General features: G+C 35.3%; 1 protein-coding gene across 30 annotated transcripts in view; it reads right to left on the bottom strand.

Moving 5' to 3' along the window:
• NFASC (neurofascin) overlaps positions 1-27,190 on the bottom strand; it is a 2,999,343-nt gene that overhangs the window by 670,187 nt on the left and 2,301,966 nt on the right. For all 30 annotated transcript variants that reach the window (XM_044076767.1, XM_044076768.1, XM_044076766.1 and 27 more), the window contains one exon: positions 7,854-7,924. In XM_044076767.1, the coding sequence (XP_043932702.1) occupies positions 7,854-7,924 (71 nt within the window). The remainder of the gene's footprint in view (positions 1-7,853; positions 7,925-27,190) is intronic.

Genomic DNA, 27,190 nt, shown 5'->3' with positions numbered 1-27,190 from the left:
AATAGGGACACTTGATGTGCTCGACAATAAGACGCGTTCATTGGAATAATTACACAGCATGATGTGCATGCAATGCAAACATAATGTGCATAATACTGAAGTAAATGTTCATATAAATTGATTATATGAAATAATTTTTAGTATACTATTTTTAACAAGTTTAGACATAAACTGGTTATAAATGCATGAAATTATACATTTTTTGCTTTGCATTTCACACATAGTATATGTATATTATTAAAATAATGATATATAAATCATATAAAATGGTATAATATTTGCATCATAGACTCCTTTTGTATTGTATTTCTTTAAAGCAATTTTTAATTAAACAATCTTGTGGCACACCAGTGTGCCATAGCACACTGGTTGAAAATCACTGGTGCAGAGAAATACATCTTAAGTAATTCACACCAACATGAACTATGACGGAGCCATAAGGGTACTTGTTGTTGAGAGACTTGAGTGCATGTGTGATCTGGTGAATCCTTGCACCAGACAGGCAGCTGAGTGTACTCTTCTCCTTGTTCAACCTGCTGAGTGGGGTGTCTGTATGTCTCACTATAGAGTCACCTATAACAAAAACATTTGGAATAGTTGTGCTTTGCCTTAAGGGCTTATTTGGTGAGACACAGCTGCTAGTGTTTTTATATGTACTGGGTGCTTTGGGTGTTGTGCTAGGTGTAGCATGTTTGTGTTTTGAGGTCTCTGGTGTTTAGATAGGTTTCTGGAGAGTACCTCTGCATATGAAGATTTATGTATTGGGTGTATATTACGAATAGGAGTCATGGTGTGTGAGCTGACAACCTGTTTATTGTTGCTGTTCTGGATGTGAGAGAGCAGTGATTCCAGATTCTTAGTGTAGGAGCATGATTTAGTAGTAAGGGGTTGTCAGTGTACATGAAGCAGTTGGTACACTGCCTCAAAAAACATGTCCACCAGATTGGCAGGAGAAATAGAGGGAAACTGACAGTCTAAAATGCAAGATTTGAACCTAGTATCTCAGCAGATAAGGAGAAAAAGATGGGGGTATCAGGCAGGGAGCTATTTTAGGGTGACTAACCTATGGGATATACAGCAGAAGGTCTATAAAAGAGGAGATATATAGTATCTGATGTTGATAGGGAAGAGGTAAAATCTTTGCTGGGTGGTTCACTGAACAGCTGAGAGCTATTTGAGAACTGCTCTGCTAGATAGCAGTCGCTTCTAAGGGAAAATACTTCTACTGGCGCTTTTGCATCTATACCCCCTCTGCGCAGTGGTGCCCAATGGTGCACTACACACAAGCAAGAGAAAAGCAGCTAATACAAAGAAATTAATGAAAAAGCTCAAACTGAGCTCTGCACCCATGAAATAGCTCAAACTGAGCTCTGCACCTGTGAAATAGCTCAAACTGAGCCCTGAACCAGTAACCTTCAATTGGAGAGTCCTACTATACACTACTACCATGAGGGTATGAAGATGTCCTGATTTTTAGTGCTCAATTTACAAACAGAACTGAATTCATCCAGTGTAAATCCAGTGTATACTACGGCCAGCAGAAGTGGAAAGGAACAACAGAAAAAAGCAGGATAATTTTTTTTTGTACAAAATATAGGTTTTACACTATAACAACACAAACACAACACAGAAACAAGTTTAAGTAAATATAATGCTGTGATCTTGGACTGCTGGAGTGGGATGTAAACATTGTTGTTGTTGTCTTTCGGCTTTTCCCGGTTAGGGGTCCCCACAGCGGAACTCCGGTCCGCTAATGATTGGCAGTAGATTCTGACGAATGCTGAGGTGCCAGCTCGACGTTCAACCTTCAATGAAGGCACGCCCATTTACGCATGTCTTTCGAATGCCCACCCAACCGCGGGGAGGACATGCAGACTCCACACAGAAGGCACTCCCTGCACTCCAGCCGAGAATCGAACGGGAGAACCTCTTGCTGTGAGGTAACAATGCTACCGCTGCACCACCACGGAAGAGTGGGATGTAAACCTATACTGCTTATATATGTAGAATTAGCAAATGATAGTTTCCTATGTTTTACAAAGTTGTCTGTCTAGATTAATGTCCTTGTATTAAGATGTAAACAGATTCTTTTTTGTATTGAAATAGGCTTGAAAAGTAAGTCAAACTGATGAAAATCATTAACAATGCTAAATTTCTTGCATCTGTAATTAATCTGGAGAGCTGTTTCTTTGGTGCATAGGGATGTACTAGGCTAATGACCACTATGGCCTTTTTAAGCCTGACCATGCATCCAAAATCTCTGACAAGTTCTGGTACTCTTGATCAGCGTAAGTGTAGCTTGAGAGATTAAGCATTTACAAGCAGGGGCCTGGGAGAAGAACCTTTTGTAGGCTACCTGTGCTGATTAGAGACATAGGTGTCATACTGGGGATTCATTTCTTGTTCCCCATCCAAATGTCCAATTCACATGACTTGGATTAGGGAGGAACTCTGTGAAGGGTAGTCTCTGGGATACATACCTGTCTCTCCAGCAGGAGATATTACAGGCAAGGTTTTAAGTGTTTAGAATGGGTATTTTTGTTGCTGTTTGTTTTGTGGATATGCAGAAGGTACATCAGGGGTGGGGTCTGAAAATCTCTTTTATGCCAGGAATATGTCTCCTCTTAGTCTATAGAAGACAGAATACAAAGATAGGGCTTTGAGATGGTCTGCATAGGATGTGTTGCTTACAACCTGTATTATTTCAGGGTAAATCTTCTGTGGATATTCCAACTGTTGGATTTGCATGGTTAGGTAATAAACCAAAGGGGGCATTGTACTCATTGATAGGTCAGATGAATGCTGAATACTATGGAGCAATGACTTCCTTGGACCCAGATGCCACACCTTTTTTGATAAGTTGCACAACATAAAATGATTTCCTCACTACTGTAGACATGTAATGGTCAACAGCTAAACTACTGTGTCCCCAAGTCCCTGACTACTGTGTCAACTCTTAGGGGTGTACTGTCTGTTGGAATAGTTACCAGGAGTGGTTGACTTCCTGATTAACACTATTATACATTTCTTGGTGTCTAGGTTTAGTCCTGGAGAACATTAGTGTTGGTGGGGTACTGTATGACTGCTCCTAATTTTCAATCATCTGCAAATTTGGTCATTCAGAGGTCTATGACATTTGCCTTGACATCAGAGAAGTAAATGCCAAAAAGCAGCAGTCCCAGGACCAATCGCTGAGGGACTCCACTTGTGACTGACCTCTCTTGAAGTGCACTCTGTTATTGTAACTTCCTGGGTCCTGTCTGTTAGCCAGTTGGCTATCCATTGGGTGACTTGAGGGTTTAGATCTAACTTTTTGAGTTTGTCAACAATGCCTGAGTGTGGGGTATTTTGTCAAATGCTCTAAACGGTCAATGTAGATACTGTGAACCATTTTGCCCTCATCCATTTCTTTGACCATCTCAAAGATGTCCATGAGGCTCCACAGGTGTGACTTGCCATTGATGAAACCAAACTGGGTTGGTTCCAGTGTTTGGAGGTTTCCTATATCATTATTGATCATTTCCATGATAATATTTTCCATGGCTTCTCATATTAAAGTACTGAGACTTATGGTTCTGTATTTTCCAGGATAAATGTCCCACCTTTTTTCAGAAGGATGACTGTTGCTGTTCTCCATTTGTTAAGCATGAAGCCTGTTTGGAGACTATGGTTAAACAGTGATTCTAGAGGGCCGGCAGGTCCTGTTTCATGCTATTTAGAAGGGAACTTGGGATATTGTCATGGCCCATCAGTGGGGTGTTTTTGTCCTTAGAGAGAGCATTGAAGACTTGTTCCTTAGTCATAGTAGGAGGAGTTATATTTGATAGTATTTCCTGAGGGGAGGTTGATGGCGAAAGAACGGTATAGTTAGAGCTGAATATGTCTATCAGTAGGTTTGCTATATCTTTGCGCTCAGTATAAGTGGCTCCATTAACAATGAGCTCTGCAAACAACTGTATATTGCCTTTGAGGTTGTGGACATAGCTAATGGAGATGCAAAATATAAAGGTACAATGGCAAGCAATTCATTAAAAAATAGTTTGAAATTATGGGAAGAGAATAAGACATAGCAGTCTCCCCAGCAGCTTTAATACTTTAATACATTTAACAGCATAGTGCCTAATTTAGTTTTCTTTAAAGGTAGCCACTGTATTTTTCCTTTGGACTAAACATGAATGTTTTCTGAAAGCATTCAAGCTGTTTTTCACATGTGGGAGGGGGGAGCAAAGATAAGGAAACAACAGATTGCAATCTGTTTAAGGGGGAACACAGGCTGTAACATGCGCCTTAGAATGGGAAGCCTTCATTTTAGATTAGGTAATGCCTGTAGTTGCAGCTGTCAATATGGAGCAATTGTTGCTATCTGCAGGTTTAAACTTCATTTGCTGAACATGTGCATAGTTCAGTGTGTATGCTCTATGCTACTAGGGAGTCAGGTGTTCATAAAATATATATATATTTTTGAGGGGTTTCATTAAAGCAAAAAGTAATGAATATGTGATATAGGTTCAAACAGTGACGAGAAGAAACTGTATAAAAGATCAGCCTGCCAAACATTAATGTGTACATGTAAGACAAATGTTGGAAATAAGCTTTCAAAAGAACTGTAATATATAATAGTAGGAACAATAACTTTTATGACTAATAATGGATACTCTATCTGTGTTATCTTCGAATGTACATGGCCATACCTTTTTAGACAAAAAGGAGAGAGTACTGAATTACATTAAGAAACGTAAAGTGTAAATAGCATGCTGCAGGAGATACATTTGGAAAGAAATGAACATTTGAACTTGAAAATAATGATTTCAGAATAGATATTCAGAAGAATATCAGGGATAAAGGAAAATAAGAGTAATAATACTTATTGCATGAGGGGCTCCAACAGTAATAAAAGAAGGGAAAAACTTAAAAGTGGTCATTTTGTAGTACTGGCAAGGGAGAAGGATTATGCTCACATGTACTTATTATATTCTACCAAAAACTGCTATTATGGAGCTTAACAAAATTTTAGGAGAAATAATCATCTCTCAGCAGGGAATATTACTTTAGGGTAAGAAATGGGATGTGATTTGCAATAGCCAACACGTATCTGGGGACTTAGAATGGAAAATGTTGCAAAACAGGGTGGATTTCTGAAGAAATTTATAAAAATATTTGGCATGGAAGACATGCAATAATTTAATTTCCATCACAGAATGTACATATTCATTGTACAATAACTGGGATAGACTGGATAGAAATTATAATTCACAGGAGAATATACATTTAATTGGAAGCTTATATACACATCCAGTAACTATTTTGGATTATGCATATGCAGGATGATGAAGTAAAAAATATACACTGGTGCTTTTCTATATACCTATTAAAAAAGAGAGAAATTTAATTAATGGATAGTGGAAATTATTTGAGAGTTATTAGGAAAGCTAGACATTTCTTAAGAATGAATAATAAGCTAGGGATTGAGATAAATAGAAAATGTATTTTAAAATAGGTTAGAAATAAGAGAGAGAGAGAGAGAGAAATGGTTAAGAAGTAAAAGGAATTACTTAGAGGGGTTGACAAAATTAAAGCATTGCAGAATAACGGGAATCTCAAAGAGCAAGAGAAGGAGCAACTGCAGACTGCTAAAGTTAAAATAAGGGAGTATTTGGATGATATGCATGTTTAGATTTATTGTTGTTAAGCTGCTATTTTTTTATAACTCCAGAGCACACAAACATTTAGCACAATGACTTTGGCAACAAAAAGTAGAAAGGGTTGTCTCCAAACTTACAGAGCCTATGACAAGACATTTATTCAGATATCCTTACTAGAGATATTTTGGACATTTCAGAAAATCTGTATAAAGCAGAGGAATGTGGAAACCAAGAAAGATCACAAATAGAAATATTTATGGATGACTTACTTATGCTAAGGTTAGAGGAAGATGAGGCTCAACAACTAGTGTTTAAGATTGGAGGAGATGAGATAATCGTAACGTATAATCAATCTGTAGGAAAGTCTCCAAGAACATATGGTATTCGTTTGGAAGTTATGATGGAAGAAAGTAATAAAGATCTGGAAGAGTTTAGTATTATTTGAAAAGGAGACAAGCCCCATCTGTTTGGAAGAAGTTATGGAGGCTGTATTAGCCAAAGAGAGCAAACACCCATTAGACCCAGCTTCATATAGACTCCTTTCTGCTTTAGACCATGATTATAAACTGTTTGTCTATACCAGCTTAAAGAATGATAACAGTGAAAGAGGTAACTGGGAACATATATGTTGGGAGTGTAATGAGTTGGTAGAGTTAAAAATTTGTACAGAATACTCTTAGAAATAGTGTAAGAGCAAATGGCTGTTTCTAAGGATATTATTTTTTAAGCTGGGACACGGGATCTGAACTGCCTAGACATAGTAAGGTCTTATTAAGTTTAATTCTACTGGCTGTCAGTTATTAGAAGATGGTAATCAAAATCTGCACCATCTCGTTGAATATTATAAAAGAGAGAAAAGAAATGGAAGTGGAATCATTAGAAAAGGGAAGGAGCAGATTATATACAAATAAATGGAAATGGTTGGAACAATACATGCAGAATAATGTTCAGCAGGAGGAGTGAGGTTTAAAGGAAAGCAGAAATTGAGCAATTTACAAAATGTTGGACTAAATGACAGTTTCTATAAAGAAAGAAAAATGTATATGTAATTTATAATGTATGTAAATTAAAAAATGTGAAGGTGTTTCCTTTTCTTTTCTATTAATGAATGTGTGCCTAGGTCGTAATTGATAATGTAATAAAGGAGTTTAAAAAAAAAAAAAAAAAAAAAAAAATATATATATATATATATATATATATATATATATATATATATATATATATATAAAACAATTTGTCCTTGGAATCTGCATAGCAGTCGGTTTACATCTATCCAGAGTCATAGGTATTTAAAATAGTGGATCCTATCAGTTCAGTTTATGGATGGTGATGGGATTTGCAAATAAACGATTTCTCCTGATATTTTTCTTTTGAAAATGTTTGTGTGTGTGTGTGTGTGTGTGTGTGTGTGTGTGTGTGTGTGTGTGTGTGTGTGTGTGTGTGTGTGGTGGGGATACCTATTAGCATGGATTTAATTTTGGAATAGCTGATAACGAGAGTGGTGTTATCCTGGTAAACAAAAAGGTTAGGCAGTGGGAGAGTTCTTTGGTGGTTGTACCTTGAAGTAGATCAGAGGAGCAGAAATCTAAATTATCAGCACAGGACAAACAACTGTTAGTAGTTAATGTTGTGGATATGTAGCACTGCTGAAAAGGGGAAAAAGTAAAGACAAAGTATGAAGCACTGAGGAGCACCAGTGGGTATTTTTAAACTGTTGTAAGTTTACCATAATAACAGCTCCTGTCTACAGTGGAACTATGCTTTAGTTAAAAAAAACAAAAACAAAAAAAACAGCTGGAAATCCAGATGAATGTAAATAGCTTATTAAAATAAATGTCAGGTGCCTCCAGTGTTTTCCTATACCTCATGAAAGTCTTTGTTCTGAGACAAAATGCAAAAAATTAAAAATGCACAAAATGTAGTCTAAAAGCTTGTTTCATTATCTGCTTCTTCCTTTTTTATGTAATGAATCATAATGCAAGAGGCTGTGAAATGATCATATGAAATGTTTCTTATATTTTTAAAAGTGAATGCTCTGACAATTAAATATACACAATATTACCCCATCCCCTGATACATGATCAAAAAGCTTAAGCTTTTGACTTGCAATTTGTATGCTTACATGAGACACTTCATAAGTTTTGCAATGCTTTAAAAAAGTGACAACAAAGGCTTGCTGAGCATAGTAATCTTGCACAAATGCTATATTACCTCCCATGTAATCACCATGTTGTTTTTCTTGGTACCCATTCCTTGGACTCCTGAAGGATTTAGTGATGGTGCTGAAAAAGAAAGCATTTAATTCAAAGATGAAATCACTTAGACGTCATTTATTAAAAGTGAGACAAATACAATAAAATACATTCAGAATGTTGAACAGACAGCACAATTCAGGACAGAATGCATTTCATTTCTACCAGTGACATGGGAAAGAGTTTACCATTCTGTTAAATACTAACTGGATTATTCTGTTTTCTCTTAAAATGTTTCATATCTTTTCCTTAAGGAGTGCATTATTTCAAGCTGCAACAAACCTGATTCAAAGATTTGTACTTTTAGAAAAGATTATGTAGTCAGAACCTTGTCATTACTATGAAATACTCTTCCTCTGGAATGGTGGTTCTTGTTATCAAACTAACAGAAAAGTGGAATGATGGTGGACACCAGTCCTAGGACCACTTTATAGTTATGACCATGGTTAACTTTATATGCAACTTTGGATTCTCATAAATGTTCTAATGATGATCACTATAAAGAATGTTCTGACTTTAAAAGGGCAGCTTGTCTAGCAGGCAACATAATCTTAAAGTGAAAGGAATTGCCTGCTAGAAGGTATAGTGCCTATGTCAGGGAAAGGCCAGCTGAGATCTACAAGTCAGAATTATGTTGTGGAACAATTTATTTGTATGAGGGAGTGGGACAAACTCTTGTGGAATCTGCATTAGTTTATATTTCATAGCCACTGACCTGACAGATGCACATTTCATTAGGAGAGACCTGATCAATTTCACTGAAATGGTAAGAAAATGACACAAAAGCAGAATACCAAACCAAACTTTCTAGTTTGCTTACCCAAGTGATATTATGAAAGTTAATGAATATCAGGCAATAACAATGATGCAGTGATGGATTGTGTGACAGCTACTAATGAATATCAGACAATAAAAATGATGCAGTGATGGATTGTGTGACAGCTAGTTTTATAAACCCAGATAAGAAAGTAGGACAGGTAAAAAACTCTTCTTACACTGTTAAAGGTTACCGATGGAAAGAGAAAATGAAGCAAAATGAACCTCCGGTAAACCACCACAGCAAAAATTCCAGTACGAAATTGCAGATAAAAAACAAAGTTTTAATATTGAACAACAGATAAAACAAAAAATAAAACAAAACAATAAAATAAGTCCTTTCAAATCTGATAAGCGCTTTCGGCAACTAGCCTTCTTCAGATCGTAAAATTTAGGACTGATGCTTACATTTTTATAAGACGAGTAACCAATAAAAATCACGATATCAAGGAATAATTTACATCTGACCAATCAAAAACATCATACAAGTTCATTAATTCACATTTCTCATTGGTTTTGACATATCCAATGATCTTGTCAAAGCAGCTGCTTATAGCCTATCACATGGATTTAAGATGGTTCCGCAATTAAAGATCTGCCTCTATTTAGTTTGATGCGTGCATTTACTGACACAATTGGTCAACGCTAGCTAGGGATTGCCAATGGTAAACGATGCTTTGTCTTCCGCTTGACTCCAGTGAGAGTCTCTGAGGTCAGAGCAGAAACTATTGTTATTGGTATTTTTATATTTGTATTTGTTTGAGGTTTTCCTTGGTTATGGATGACAAGACAACCGGAGATGATATGTTTTGCTCTGTCTATGGGAAGCCTGATTTCCTGGCAAGATCTATTGTTTCGATGGAGCATTATGTGTGTTTTGATGACCATGGACATAGGATGAGTCTGTTGTTTTAAATTATTTATTCAGTTTCATTACTTATTTATGTTTTCATTACTTATTTATGTCTGTGCATTGATCAGGGATGTAATAATATCTGAAATTAATGTAATGCGTTTTTTATTGTGATAACTAAATAGGGGCAGAGCCTCTGACTTGGAAGATCCATTTTGTGGCTATATATCTTTGAAACATGCATGGAATTTCTGTTTGTTGCAGATGATTGGACTTTACAGGGTCTATTTGTTATACTGTGGTTATTGTTTTTTGCGTTGTACAGGCTAATAAGTCAAAAGAAACCTATTACGTAATTATGGTTATTGAATAGCTGAATGCCTTGAAAGTTAAATAGGTGTTCTGAGTGGTGCATCAGACTCTTATAGCCTTTTACGATTGGATATAAGAAACAACAAATTAACATATATCTAGCACCAGATCTTTAATTGCGGAATCACTTTAAATCCATGTGATAGGCTATAAGCAGCTGCTTTGATAAGATCATTGGATATGTCAAAACCAATGAGAAATGTGAATTAATGAACTTGTATGATGTTTTTGATTGGTCAGATGTAAATTATTCCTTGATATCATGATTTTTATTGGTTACTCGTTTTATAAAAATATAAGCATCAGTCCTAAATTTTACTAACTGAAGAAGGCTAGTTGCTGAAAGCACTTATCGAATTTTAAAGGACTTATTTTATTGTTTTGTTTTATTTTTTTGTTTTATCTGTTGTCCAATATTAAAACTTTGTTTTTTATCTGCAATTGCGTACTGGAATTTTTGCTGTGGTGGTTTACCGGAAGTTCATTTTGCAGATAAGAAAGTAGGGACTCTTTCAGCAATCACTCTATAGTGGTTCTCCTTATATGACATTTGAAAAGTGACCACAGAAGATGTTCAGTTTGCTTGGTACATCACATCTATGTACAGAGTGCAGGCACTGAAGGAATGGATACAGTGGACAAAAATTGTGCATTCCCAAGGATCTTTTTCAGTTTTATTTTTTAAACTGATTTTCTTTGGTTATGTGTGGTATACTGTATCTGGCATCTCATTATTCCATCACCTTTAGCTTCAGAGCCTTCATATTAAACTTTAAAGTATTCTGTACAGCACTACGGATGCAGACTCTGCATCTACCTCTCTTGACCTCTTTGGAGATGTAACCTGCAGAAATGACCATACATACTAACAATAACATTTCATAAATTACTTTTGTGGTATTCTCCTACTATGACTTGCTGCTCCTCTTTTATACACTCTCTTCAGTCTTCTGCTTACACTTAGTCTTTTCACTAAATGAAACTCCATCATAAAAATTAAAATGTATTAGTTTTAATCATGTCTTACTTGCATACGTATTACTAATGCATCAAATTCACTTTTAGGTGTTTATTATATTTTAATTTCTTTTAAATATATTTATTAAAAAGATGACAGATGCATTCACAGTAATATGAGAACAATAAGCCATATTACTATGTTTTATTTTCATGCTGTACTCTCTAGCAAGTTTCATTAATTCTAGTATTACATACATTGCTCAATTTCTACCTTCCTTAAATTTTATTCCTGCACATGTACACTATCCTGCATGTATAGCTCCCACAAATTCCCTTTATTTCTATGTAATCTGCATGTTCCCTTTGCTAAAGATCCCACTTCCAGTTGTTTTTTTTCTCTTTTACAATATCATTTCAGTTGGGTTAAATTTTGATTTTCATTTTCTAGTAACTGGTTCTGATTTTGTTGCAGTGAGTAGTATTACATATAGCAAGGCCTTGCTATATCTAGGAAATTCAGAGCTTGTATCCCAGCTCAGTAGAATAATGTCCTTAGTTATATAACCATTTACTACCCGCCATTTCTGACAAAGTATTCAGTTTGAAGTGTTAAAATCTGCCAACTTGTTGCACTCCCCCAAAAAACGTGTTTCCAATTACTTCTGTCTTTTCCTTCACACCTGCAACATTTGCCATCTGCCATAGGACAAATTTTCTGATGTCTGCTGGGGGTATAACAATATCTATTCAAACACTTTGAAGCAGAAATCCTAAACCTTATGTACTTCACTGCATGTATGGGGACCATACATATATCCTCCCATTATTCCTTTGTATAGTGCCTTTCCCTTCTCCCCTCCCATGTGTTGATAATCTATATTGATCATTATAGTTATCATGTAATATTGTATATGCCTTACTAATTATGTCATTTTTAACAGCAACTTTTCTTCTGGACTCAAATGAAAACATGCTAGAGCTGGTCTTTCATTTAAGAGTTCCCCTGGCCCTTCAAATTTGCCTAAACTGCTATCAGTCCCTGGTAGGGAAGGTGGTCCCTAACCCATTTTCCTGCAATAAATTCTAGTCCCCTCTTAAATCTACTTGAAGTCACTCTTATTGGTAAAATCCTCTTTCCTCGTTCCTGTGTTGTCTTAGTTCTTAAAATACTTTGGTACTTTATGAAAATAATATTCTGTATATTTCTTTTTTATTATTAGTATTATTGTTATTATTATTATTACTTTTAAGGACCTACATCCAAAATCCTGCTCTTTTCTTACTTCTATGAAAGTATTAACTGTGTAGCTTTAAAATAGTCATTCAATTCAAGCAATTATAATCCACCTTGGTATCTGGATAGAATCAACTTATCCCGCTTAACTCATGCTGTCTTCCCCTCCCAATTAAATTCCTTCAATTCTTCATTAATTATGGTCTACAACTTCTCCTGTGGTTGATAAAAATGCACCTTACCTATACATAAAACAAAAAGGACTAGAATCATGTTCACTGCTTATATCTTACCTTCCATATCCATAATCAAGAGATTCTAGTTTCTCAATTTCTGTATTATCTTTTGTTTAGTGTATTCCCTCATATTCTTAGCTGCCATAATAGAATCCTTTTTAATCCATACGCCTAAATACTCCATTTTATGTCCTCATATTGCTGAACCAATTCATGTGTTGGTACTGCTATAACCATTGTTGTATCTTAATTTCGTTTATATCTTTAAAAGACTTGAAACTGTCTTGAAATATTCCATAGCACTGAGATGCCCTCTTGTGGATTTATCAAGTACAAAATATCATATGGGAATAATGCCAACTTTTCTTGATTAGTATACTGATTACATCATTGAATTTGGAAGCCCCTGATTTTCTGTGCCAATGGCTTTAAGTATAAAGCAAATAAAGGAGAAAGAAGACACCCCTAACTCATTCCTCTGTTCAAATACAGCTTGTTTGAGATGAAAACTCCAAATTTAATTTTTGCCTCTGAGCCTTCTTAAGTCCTTATAATTAACCATATTACTCTGAAAGGAAGTACAAATGCTACCATTGCCCTATTCATAAAATTCCATCTGATTCTAGTCAAAATCCATGAACAATAGTGGAGTTTTCTTACTCTCTTCTACCCTCTGGATAATCATTATTATCTTAATGTTGTCAAATATTCTCCTCTACAAAACTATACACTCAGTACCTATTACTTTTAGCAACATCTTTGCCATTTTCTTAGCCAGTATAGATGTTGACACTTTATAATTATGGTTTAAAATTGAAATGGTTATGAAGTTGGGTCTGAGGGGTCTTTGCTATTTTTGAGTAATACAGCCACCACAGCTTTTTCCCAAAATGCTGGTACTTAATCACAGTTTAAAATACTGTTAAAACCTTAGAGATTGTAATCCCTTTTTCTCCACCTAACTTCCACACCACCCCAGCAATATAGTCTGTTCCTGAAGACTTCCAAGTTGATTACATATCATTGTTTTTCTCGTCTCGTCCTGTCTTAGCTAGTGATTGCTGAGCACCATCTTTCTCTAATCTTGGCATAATTAAGTCTTCCATAAGTGTTTTCATTTGTGCCTTTTCTTGGTTTTCACATTCCTCTGCTTTATACTGATTATCGCAAACTCTCCAAAATAGCTCTAATAATTCTCTAGGATCTCTAGTTATTTTTCTTGTTACAGGCTCCCTAAGTTTGGCAATAAGTCTTTCCACTTTCTGTTGCATAAGTCATAGCACTACATGTTCTTAAGCTCTGGAGTTATAAAAAAAAGTAGTTGTTAAACAACAACCCTTGTAAACTCATGTATATTATCCAAATCCTACTTTAATTTTACATTTTAGCATATTCTATCCAAAACCACCATTTTGGGGACAACCATAGTGATACAATCTAGTTTTTCAGTCTCTCTGTCCACCTCTCATAATAGTATTTTTGTCCTTACTGAATGACACAGTGCAGACACCATAAGATGTGTTCTTCCCTATATTTGACCCCTATATTTGACAATGATAGCACTTTGAGTAACTGACTTTTTACATGGAATATGAAAGTAGAGAAGACGCTTTTTTTTAAGTAAGTTGCTCTGTCCTAGATTTGCAACAAGCTTAAAAGACTTGTGTGATACAAATTAATTTGAAAAAAAAAACTTAATTAAAAAGGGGTGGAAAAGTTGTTTTTTTGTTAAATGTTTGAATCTCTATTCCTTATAATCTCAAGTCCTTCTCTCCTTCACACTCTTGTTAAGTGTCAAAGTTATCATCTCTGTTCATCCAACTCTTAAGGTTTTACTTTGGAGAGGGAGTAAGCCGAATAACTGCTAGTAGTATTTGATAATGTGCTTAATGTTGTAGTTACATGGATAAAAGCAAGTATTTAAATGGTCATAAAGGACAACACTTGCTAGATTGTTTACATAGTAATGGACAACAATTTGGTTCATCATAAAAGATTTTTAGGTTCATAGGTAAGTACTACCATAGCTGCCTTTGTGGGCCATTTTAAGCCTATCCACTTTCCCTTTCTTGTGCTTGAATTATATTATCCAATTTGGTTAGAGATTGGTCTTACCATTCCCATGGTCATTAACAAAATATATTACCCCTAATGAGGAAAAACTGGGATCATACCACAGATAATTTGAAGGGATCCATGCAAGGGGTAAAGCATTTATGAGCTGCCTCTGCCCATCAGTTGTACAGGGGCAGTCCTGGGGAATATTTTCTGCTTCCCATCCATAGATCCAAGCTGCATTTCAATATGGACAGAGATGAACTCTGTTTTATGTGGATGGGGAGAGTGTTCCAGAACAGAGGTATCTTCTGCAAGATATAGGTCTCTCTCCAAACTGTTCTATTGATGTTAGATCCATAGACCTCATATTTCTAGTGCATTTAACTTGCTCAAGTGCAGTAAAAACATCAGTATTGGGCCGAAGGATGCATTGTATGCCAGGTGCAGGTCACATCATAGCAATCAGTAGGATACCGAGTATAATGACAGGGCATTAAGTTATTCAATGTTAGACATGATGTTTAGGGCTTGTAGCCTTTTAGTAAGTCATCTATGTAGGCACTGCTGTTACTGCTGTTGCTGCATGTTTCTGGACAGATACATGCCAGAGGGAGCATTATATTCAATGATTGGCCTAATGAGGGCTGAGTAAAGTTGGGCAATGACATCCATAGATATATACATAACCCCGTTGTTTATAAGCTGTGTAATATAGAAGAATTTTCATACAATAATGGATACATTTGGTCAAAACTTAGGTCACTGTCCACATAAGTTCCCAAATCCTGAACAACTAGATCAACTCTTAGGGGCATATTGTCAATGTGGTAGTACTCTAGGGGTAGATGACTTCACAAAGGATACACTAGTACATTTTCTGGCATTTAGTTTCAGTTCATGATTTTAGCCCCAGTTATTTATTTGGAACAAACCTTCCTGCAAGATGGCTAAATCATCTGGTGATTCAAAGACTTTCTTGAAATTCTTTCCATTTACCAAAGTAATAATTATTGACCCAAAGACATATTGTTTTGATAACAGAAGTTACAGAGTATAACTCTATGTCAGGTAAACCAACACCCCCATTTGACCAACCTCTAATATGATGGTTTAATGCTATCCTGTATTTGTATGGAAACCACAAAAACTTTAAGATTAAATAATTAAAGTCTTTTATACAGCACGTAGGAGGAGGAAGAGATAAAAACTGAATGCTATAAAAGATTTTGGGTAAGATTATCATTTTAATTAAGGAGAGCCTTTCATTTATTGTAAAAAAACCTTATTACATTTGTATATAGGATTTTTATGGAGGTCAGATTATTTTCTTAATTGATATCTATCATTTTGTTAATGTTTCCAGTAATAATTATCCCTGAATATTTTAACATCCAGTCACGTACAATATGTTTATCAAAACATTTCTCTATATCCTTTAGATTATAGTTTATAGGTAAGAATTTATTTTATTTTAATTGAACCTAAGACCAGATTTTTCCTGAAAAGTTTCCATTAATCTAAACAAAGCAGAAAGAAATTATTACATTCATTCAAAGTTATCAAAATATTGTCTTCAAATAGTTGAATTTTAGATTCTAAATTCTTACCTACTTGTATACCTTTAATGTGTGGGGTTGTTTGTATTAAATTAGGAAATGGTTCTATAACTAATATGAAAAGTAAAGGAAAGGAGGGATATCCTTGTTTGGTTCCTAAATAGTTTTTATTGCCTCAGAAGTGTATGAGCCTATCTTAACATAAGCAAGAGAGTTTTTATAAAGAAGATTCAAAAGTTGTATAAAATTACTTGGAAAAAATACACTCTTCAAGAACCAAAGATAGATAATTCCAGTTTGCTGAATTAAAAGCACTATCTATATCCAAACTCACCAAAGATAGCTCTTCATTAAAGTTATTTGCATAATCAGTTAGTATTCTTTTAATATTATCATAGGAATTTCTATTTAATATAAAACCAGTTTGAGCATTATTGATCAAAGAAAGAAGAAACTGTTTTTATGTATTGGCATGAATAGCCATAAATATTTTAAAATCAATATTTCGTAACAAAGTTGGTCTATGCAAAAAACATTCAACAGGGTCTTTGCCAAACTTTAAAACTGGGGTAATAAGAGAGTATTTCCAAGAAGGTGGAACATTTACTAATCTTTAGATAACTTAAGAACTTTAGGTAAACTATCTAAGGTATCTTTATGCATTAGTTTATAACATTCTGGAATAATACCATCATTACCACCAGCTTTATTAGATATTAACTTATTAATTTGGGTCTTTAATTCAGATAAAGAGATTATTTTTTCAATAAACGTCACCTGGTTATCTGATAGTCTCATTGTAATGTTCCCCATAAGAATTTCTTAATTTCTTCTTGTGGATCCATTTTTGAATTATTATTATTATTGCTTAAAGTATTAAAGTGAATTAAAATATTTTGCAAATCAGTAACATTTTTCTTTTTGTTAGAGGAATATATTTCCCTTAAGTGATTAGATTTATTAATTAATTTAGTTTAATCTTCCAATTTATGTGTAGATATAGGATTAACAGAGAAATTAGCTAATTTTATCTTTTCTAGGTTAATCATGGTTTTATGAGTTAGGATTTCCAAGTATTTATAATTTAAATTGTTTATCTCTTTCATCTGATTTGAGTTTGTTTTCAAAGTATCTAATTTTAGTTTGTTCATGTTTATCTTGCAAGTCTAACAAATCTTTATTCCATTTTTTCTTTTTTTTGGTACAAGCCAATTAGTAATCTTACTACACAAATATGCTTTTAAAGACTCCCATAAAAATATTTCAGAAATGTCCTTTGTATAGTTAATCTATATAAAGTCCTTAGTATCTTTTATAAACATATCCTTAAAATCTTTTAAATTAGTTATGTAGGCAGGGATACCTTTTATAGGTAAGTTATTACTACATGCTAAAATATTTCAAAAGTTATGGCATTATGGTTGGAAAGGGGACAAGAAACCACTTTAACTTCATCTAATCTCTTTATTAAATCATTAGAAATGAAGAATCTATCTATTCTGGCTTGAGTACCGTGTCTATGTGAATAGTGAGCGAACAATAGTGAATTTGGGTCTGAGAAGTCATGTATATCTTTAAGATGCATAAGGTCAGTGAATTTAATTAATTCCTTGGCTGATGCACTTATTATTCTTTTCCTGGTTGCATTAGTGTCATTCTCTTTTAAAATACAATTAAAATCACCTGCCATAATAATACTACCATTTGAAATTTGAACAATCTGATCCAAATGCTGTCTAACAGTTCTAACATTTAATCCAGACATCCAGTATAAATTAATGGAAGTGTATAATTTACCATTAATCTCTAGAGTAATGGAACTCACTGAACCTTTATCATCTTTACAGGAACTAATTATTTTAGGAAAAGCTAAAATATTTCTCCATAAAATAACCACCCCTCTTTTTTCTGACTATAATGAGAACTAACTAAAACAGAGTATGCACTGGAGTTAAATCTATCTATACCAGCTTGTAGTAAATGTGTCTCTTGAGGTAATACAATCTGAGAATTAAACAGATTTAGAAATTTGTTTAAATTCCCTCTTTTACAACCATTATTTAAACCACTGATGTTCAAGGAGATGCAATTAAGATAAGACATATGAAAAATGGCATGGAACTACATAAGATAATGTTATAAGTTTTGCTTCATAAATGAACATAAAAACATTTTCCAGTATAAGAACTGTATATGATAGAATGAATGATCCTTGAAGTACATAATTTTCACAATGTGTAAGTGAATATTAGTAGCAGACATGCAAACAAATACCATTAGTAGTAAAGAAGAAATTGGAAAACCATCTCAACATCATATGGAGTCTGAAACTCCCTGTTTGTACAGAATAACTGCACAAACAATTCCTCCAAGCAAGAGAAAAAAGGTGAGAGAACTTCCTCTCTGCTATAATCAAAATAATCAAATAAATTACTATAGGTAAAAAAGAAAGTATAGTACAATAATTAAAATGTCTCTCAAATATATAACATTAATGTTGTCTAAAATTGCTGATCAGAAATTTCTGTGTATAACAAGTAAAACTGTCTATACTTAAAGTCTTTTTATATAAGTATAGAAATGAAACCTCTTATGAGCGTAACTCTGTATAATTCTTATATGTTGTTTCAAATATTAGTAATAGTATAGAAAAAATACCTCCAGCAGGATAGACAATTGGAGCCTTCTAAAACACCAAAATTCCAAGCAAAAGTAAAAAAAAAAGTTCAATGACCAAGGTGGTTGTAGCATAATGAATTTAATGACAGAGTGAGTGTTTACAAACACAAGGTTCTTCATCAGACTGAATAAAAAGCATCATTAATCAAGAATTTAAACAATTATACAGCCAATAAAAACATCAGAGTAATTATTTATGCAAATTCCTAGATTTCAAGACAGTGTTTAAAGAGATCCTATCATTTAACCCTGGTTTCCTATCAGCACAAACTGACAAATCCAATATAATTTCCTCTCTTCCATAAAATTTATAAAGTCACCACCTCTTAGCCCTTTATAAATAATTTATACTACTTTAAATTTAAAATAGTGTGAAGAGCCTGACTCAAACACATGCTTAGCAAGAGCATTTGTTAAATCAGCCCTCTTTATAGCATATTTATGTTCACAAATCCACTCGTATAACATTCTATTTTTCTTGCCCAAACAGAAACTTTCATATAAAGTATATGTTGCTAAGTAAATAATAATCCTAGTCTTACAGGATGCATATTAATCGAACACAAACTTTTGTTTAGGGGATGGATGTATAAACAAATTGGATGTATCTCTCTAGATGAACAATGCTTACAATTTTCACCAGGAACAGTGCCAGAGATTAAATGTTCACTAGTCATACCATCTAGAGTACGCTTGCCATCCATATAACAAAGCCGTCATTTTAAAGACTTTTTATTTTTATAGGTGTAGTTAGGTTTAACACCTACCATGTCTCTGATCCTGTCATCCATGTTCAAAATACCCCAGTTAGCATCTACTACATGTCTAATTTTCCTAAAGTCATTTGCAAAAGGCAAGACTAATGCCATACTATCTGACTTTCTAGTTACAGAACAGTGTTCTTCAGTAGTCCTGTTAGAAAAATAGGGGCAGGTTGAGGTAGACCTCAGAGACATAACATCTTCTCTCTTAGCTTTGATCTCTCTGTCTCTATAGCCCCTAGATGCCAAATCATTAGAAAGTCTATCAAGATCATTAACAAAACCTTCATCTGTATTATTCAAATGAAAGAGTCTCATTCCTTGGGTTTTCATAATATTCCTATAGACATGAGAAGGGTGCATGCTATCATGCTTAAGAATATTATTTCTCCTACATGGCTTCCTATAGAGCCTAGTTACAAGGTTTCCATCTACACTCTTTTTCACCTGCACATCTACAAATACCAATTCTGTGTTGGACACATGGCAAGTAAATCTTAAAAAGGAAGTGGTAGTATGTAAGTAATTAACAAAGGCTGATAGCTGCTGCTCATTCCCTTCCCAAAGCAAAGCCACATCATCAACGAATCTCTTGTAGAACAACAATGAAGACTTATATGTACTATTAAAAACATACTGTTCCTCCCACTGAGCGAGTGCCATGTTGGTGTAGCTATTGGCACAAGAAGTGTCCATAGCTACGCCAACCTTTTGCAGGTAGCACCCATCTTGAAACATAAAAATTTTATTCTCTAGCACTACCTCTAAAGAGACAAATAAGATTGCTCTGTTTGTCTCCAAAATCACTGTGTTTAACTAGAAAAGCCTTTACCATATTGATACCTGCCAAATTAGGTATGCAGGTAAACAAAGATTCTACATCCAATGTAGCTAATAAACAGTTACTCAAATTAGTGTCATTGCTTTGTACAAACTGATAAAAATCAATAAGGAACCGTTGTGTGTCATTTAGCACAGTTTTAACATTTCTTAGCAGAGGGCGTAACTGTTTCTTGATATAAATCGAGAAAGGTTGAATCACCCATTTCCTAACTGAAAATATAGGCCTAAAAGGTGGTAAAAGAGGGTCTTTATGGACCTTCAGAAGGCCTTGAAAAACAGGTATGACTGGGTATTCAACATTCAAGCATTGTGCAAGTTGCTCTATTAAAAAATTCTCAAGAAAATCACTAACAGTAAAGAAAATAGAACATTGTACATTCCATATGTAATCAGTATCTACCTTCTCATACACATTTAAATCACTAAGCATTAGCAAGATAGAATTCACATAAAACTCATGATCAAGAATCACAGTTGCTCCACCTTTATCAGCTTTTATAAAAACAACCATATTATCTTTTTGCAGAGCCAACCAAGCAAACTTTTCCTCTTTACTCAAGTTATAAAAATCATGCCCCTCGATATTATAAGCAAACTTAGAAGGCGAACCAGAATGTACATTAAAGAGATCATGTTTACATTTCTTACTAAATACTTCTAAGGTTGAGTCCAAAAGTGGTTGAAATGTACTTGTTTTTTTAAAAGACAACACATTATTCACAGTTTCATTATCGTTAAAATACAACTTCAAGGAAACATTCCTAATAAAAAGTTTTAAGCCGATAAGAACTACAGATAGGTTGGACTTCTCTGCCAGTACGAAAGTCAACCCCTTTCAAGTAGTGAAACCTCAGGACTAAGTCTCTGATATCGCCAAGCATAAACTACTTCACACAAACCCATCACACAAATAGCCCCTAAAGGAAACATAGCAACACAAGCCGTTCTGAGAATAAGTTCCTTGTCTTGTGAAGAAAAAAAACTCACTATTGTAGGTCTTGTAAATGTTTTATTCTTGGAGGAAGTTATAGTGACCAAAGATGTATGTGTTCTCTCAACACCAAATGACAGCTTCAGGTAGATCTAAGACTTTAGAGAGCCAGGAATTCATGAAGCATACCATGTCATTTCCTTCTATTTTCTCTGGAAGACAAAAGATTATTATATTGTTTCTGTGTGATCTGTCTTCTAGATCATCCAGTTTATTCAAAAGAAGAGTGTTTTGTTTTAATAAAAATTCAATATTATGCTCATCTTCATTTAGTCTCCCCTCCATGTCATTCAATGAATCCTCAGTGCCAGTGATTTGAGCCTCCTGGATTTGGCCCATTTGTTTTGAACACTTTTCATTAAAATGATTCAGTTTTCTGTCCAGTCTATCCATTTTACTGACAGTTCCTGAATGTTGATAAGAACAGACTGCAGTTCTTTTTTTAAAAGTAGAATCTTGACAGCTGGCTTTTAAGTGACTCACTTCAGAGCTGTAGTATAGGAGAATTTCCAGATAAAAGTTTGACAGGAAAATATCAAAATAACATTTTTGTGACACTATCTTATAAATAGTTTAAATTATATTTATCATTAACTTTAAGATTGGTAAGATAGCTTAAAATATTGTTTCCCTCTCAGAAATAGGAAAGGTAGAAGCGGAAGAAATATCTGCTGTTATCTTGTCAACATCCTGGCCACAACCTCATCACAAGCTTTTTCAAGATAAAACGAAGAGATGCACACAAAATGATATCAGTAGTGCTATAGGTTAATTGAAGAGTACAGAAATGCAAATCTCTTTCTCTCTCTCTCTCTCTCCTGCAAACACCACACTTGCAAACCACCAAAAGAACTGACAAAACAGTCATCCTTACAGAATTGTGCTTAGTACTTACATAAAGCATTATTTTCATCTCTGTGAACTCACACACACACACACACACACACACACACACACACACACACACACACACACACACACACACACACACACACACACACACATATTTATACATATACATGCATATAAATCCAGACCAGAGCTCCACACCAATAATTTCACCACAGAACAGCACTGAGAAGGTGTATGCAATGAAGCACAAATTTGGGGAAACACTCAAGTTTAATAAGACTCACATGGAAAAAAAAAAAAATAGCTCACACCAATGCAATAAAATCCAAAACACTTAACTGTCTCACCACATTTTTCATTCGTACTTAGAACTTCCTCAGACATGCACCACCCCAATCAACTCTCAATCCTATTTATATACTCCAAAATAAATTGACTGTCCATCAACATACTCCACCCTCTTGTGCTAATTACATAGCTAAATAATGAAATGCACCTACTTATTAGGGAATTTAATGCTGTGAGAAAACAAAGGAATATATCTATTCATTTAGTTTTGCTACCCTCTAGTGGTCATTTCAAGCTATAACAATGCATAAATATATATAAATCCCAGATTTGCACTGGGTGTGACGTGGGTGGACAGGATTAGGAATAAGTATATTAGAGGGTCAGCCCAGGCTGGAAGGTTTGGAGACAAAGCCAGAGAGGCAAGATTGCATTGGTTTGGACATGTGCTGAGGAGGGATGCTGAGTATATTGGGAAAAAGATGCTAAGGATGAAGCTACCAGGTAACAGGAAAATAGGAAGGCCTAAGATAAGTTTTATGGCATACAGGTGGTTGGTCTGACAGAGCAAGATGCAGAGGACAGGAAGAAATGGAAACAGATGATCTGCTGTGGCGATCCCTAACGGGAACAGCTAAAAGAAGATGATGATGATCATAACTACAAAGCATAATGAAAACAAATGATAAAAAAAAAATAAAAAAGATAAAATAAGCACATATAAGTTGTCTTATGGCATGTCTCATCTTCCCTACAGAAAGGTTGCCATCTTGCAAAATCAAGATTAGCGTTTTAGATTAGTGTACCTCAAACTCTAATTCAAACTTGTTATTCAGAACTATAATTAAAAGACAATTGGTTAGATTTGTAAAGGCTCTAGTGCCACTAGTCTAGTAATCACATATGAACCTGTGAATCTATGAATTATGATCAAACTGAAAAATAATCCTTATTGTATATGCATTACTAACATTTTTGAAATAAATATTTTGTTCTAATCTAAAATGTGTTTATTAGGCTTAGCATCCTTCTGTGATTTAGTCAACCATTTTTCATTTCCATAATACATGCTGAACAAGTGATGATAATGCCCTAACACAGCATGCAGGATGATCTTGTCATTCATTTAAGGTGTCAGTACTCAGAATTACTGCTTGATTTCATTATTTCTGTATTTATCATGGTAAATTACAATCTCCTGTTTACTGTACTCTGTAGCACTTATGGTCATGTTCATTGACAGCTTTTTCCAGTCAGACCACAGCTTTAATCTCATGCATTGTTTACCACACAGAGAGCATTGCTACTGATCCAGTCAGGTACAGCCGAGTGTATACAGTTGCTTAACTGTTTATATAGGGTGTCTGAGTTCACGTCTGCATAACAGTTGTTGCTGTCTGTGAATGCAGGGGGGGGGGGTAACACTTTTTATACCATCACTTAGTAGTCTGTAGTTTACTTTGGAAAAGTTTTTGAGTTTTTTAGCTCCTGTGGGGGTGAAAGGTCCAATAGTTAATTCAAACGAGACAGTTTCATGATCCAACCTTACCAGGAAAGGCATTAAACTGGGGGGAATACAGTAAATCCCCATGTTGGCGAGTATTGTGTCTAGGACCATTTCATCCCCTTTTGGGGGTGCAGGCTAACTATTTCAGAGCATTTGAATTGACAAAGTCCAGGAACCTCTGGGCGAGTGTGTTCGTACTTGTGTATGTCACCTAGCTGATTGAAGGATAGGTGAAATCATCCATGACTAAGGTGTTGGGATGTATGGTGAGTGATTCCAGTAAGTCCAGGTAGGTGTCGCGCTTTTGTTGTTTCATGGTGGGGGACCTATACCTAGCAATGATGTGGTAGTGTATTGGACATAGAGTAGTTCAAGAGAGACATACTGTTTGACCAGTCTTGAGGTGTACTTGACTTTAATGAAGATAGATACACTTCTACCTATGATTCTTTCCACATATTTTGAGGTCTGAATGTGTGGAAGGCATTGTAGCCTTTCACAGCTGGGGTGCTGTTCATAGCTTTGAACCATTTCTCTGCGATTGCACAGACATCAGCATCTTCCAAGGTGACAAGTGCTTCCAGGGGAGTCCAGCTTCATGTTTAGACTCCTAGCATTAAGCAGCAGAACCTTGAGTTTGCCTCGAGTGGATTTTATTACGTCAGAAATTATGTTGTTTTGACATTGCTTAAAAAAGGGACTATAGAGGAGGCAAGAGCTTTAAACCAGTATCCAAAACCCAAAAAGAGACAGGTTCAGACCATCTCTGGCAAAGCAACGTGGCCTGTCGACAATGTCATCCCAGGCTGACAGACACTAGATCTTCCTGGACTGACACCAGAAACTAAGCCAATTGTTAAAACAAATAATTTTTTGTTTACATTGTAGCATCATCCTGGGAGAAGGTAGAATGCTGCTTAGAGCTACGGTAACACCTGCCTGGGACATACAATCTGAGAGTTCTGTCATGTTTCTGTTCATATAATGTAGAGAGGCACTTCTCAAGTCATTCACCCCAACATGGACTATGACAGATTCATAATGGTACTTGTTGTTGAGTGACTTCAGTGCATGTGTGATTTAATGGATCTTGGCACATGACAAGCAGCTGGCTATGACATTCTCCTTGTCAAGCCCAATGAAGGGAACATTGGTGTGTCTCATTATGGAATCGCCTTTGACCAGCACATTATTTTTAGAGGTATTTTGCCTTAAAGGCTTACTTTTTGAGACAACGTTCTATGTGTTATTATGCATAATGGTTTCTGATTGCATAGCATTGTGTGTACGTTGTTTACTTTTGGGAGGTTTCTAATCTTTTGGTAGACTTGCATAGCTGTTGATCCATTGTGCTGTAGGGCAAGTAAAAAGTGCTGTAGGACAAGTATTTACCTGCCCTCGGTACATTCAGCAAATTGCTGAAATGATTTTCGCTGAATGAGGGTCGACGATCTGGTATTCGCTGCAATTGCATTGTGACAAACTACTATAGACCCATCAGTATATATGAGGCAGTTACTACATTGCCTCAGTATTCCCATGTCAATCAGGCTGGCCAGAGAAATGATGGCAAACTGCCTATACATTATACCAGGTTTTTATCGTATGTGCTATTAGGGAAGGAAGTTGGCTAGTTTGACACTTTTATGCGCTAGAATTAATAATGTTTGCTCAATTGAAGGCTGTGGATGATAGGTGTGGCAACACTGCTCAATGTGCAACTGCGTTACCTGTCGTTCAGCAGGGAAGCTTGGGAGAGTTCCATTAACAGATGTCTAGGGAAAAATAGTGTTTCAAGGTGTTTGCGTCTAAACAAGCCATCGCTAACCCACATTGTACAGTGAGCAACAAAGCGCAAATCCAAGGCTTAAATGGAAACTAAATTAAATACTTTTAAGCAAGTCTGTCAACAGGAAAGCCCACAATGAACCTTCTTCCAGCAATTCACAGCTCAGACAAGGCTGGATCTACACTTTTCTGTCACAAGGGTGCAGGGGAGCCCTTCTTAATGTATGATGGCTGGTTTAGTGCTCAGGTGTATTAATAAAAGCTAGATTCAACAGATCTGAATCTAGTCTATGCTATCTAGGGTAATAGTACAGTAAAAGAACAAGTGCAGAGAATTATGCAGTTATAGACAGCAAAGCAGAAATAATGCAAGTCTGATGAAAAACTGTTAAGAAAGAGCAGTAAAATCACAAGGTATACTTATTTTCTTGTTTTATTCTTGGATGGCTTGGATATCAGCAATTCACTCTGGGAAAAGACACCAAATGCAGCTCCTGTTGATGAGCTGTGAAAAGGTCACCCTGATCTGGAAGAACAAAGATGGAGGAGGGAGCAAGAATAACTGATTGATGGGATCATCTAGTCCCTTGATCTGCAAAAGTGTTCCAGTTAGAGAACTGTAGACTCAAGACAAGGAGATGGAGTTCATAAAGCTATCTGGTGGGCATGAGATAAGTGAAGAAATAATGCAAGCGGCATAGTGATAATGCAGTTTATGGGTAGTTTTAGATATGTTGTCCCTGTCTGCAATGGCAATCATGTTTATGAAAGCTCAAAATGTTTACTTCTGTTGAAGTGGCTTGAAGCTTTGTGGAAAGGAAATGGGTACCTTCAGGTTTGGTAGAATAGCTAGCTAGCTAGTCTGATAGTAAACATGAAAATAAAATTACTGAAAAACACCTATTAATTTCCTTTAAACAAACTTTTCTTCCTGTTGGATTATTTTCAGGGTTCCTTTTGATCTGGAGAGGAACACTGACTAGCACTGTTTTACTGATTACACATCTTCTGCAACCTAAGGTGTCTTGTGCAATCACCTGACCTATTCCACCACAGACACAGTCATAAAATGTTTCATAGCCATACATTGTTATTAATATTTTTTCTGTATAACCATACCTCTTTTATGAATTTGGAAATGCTGTTGACTCACAGGTGGAGGTCTCTCCTGTACAACTGTAGCTCTGATACCACTTTGACTAGCATCTACATGGACAGCAGCTGCTTTATTCACATCATGGTGTTAATGATGTATTTGAGAACTGTTTTCTGACAGTAGCTCCATTCCCAGATCACATATTGTTCAAATTGCTTTCTTAGGGACAGTACCTCAGACTACAGGCAAAGACCCTACCATATCACAGCTAGCTATTGGTTCCCCACCATGAAACAGGAAAAGCATACTGCATATCTGGACTTATTGGAGTCACTTGCCATACAGCCCAACATCTTACTTATGAGTGATTTAAATTATCCTACCATCGACTGGGAAACATACATGA

This window comes from Protopterus annectens, chromosome 7.part0, assembly GCF_019279795.1.
Source record: "Protopterus annectens isolate FY-2018-M chromosome 7.part0, PAN1.0, whole genome shotgun sequence".
Lineage (NCBI taxonomy): Eukaryota > Metazoa > Chordata > Ceratodontiformes > Protopteridae > Protopterus > Protopterus annectens.
This window is presented reverse-complemented; position numbering and strand designations above follow the sequence as displayed.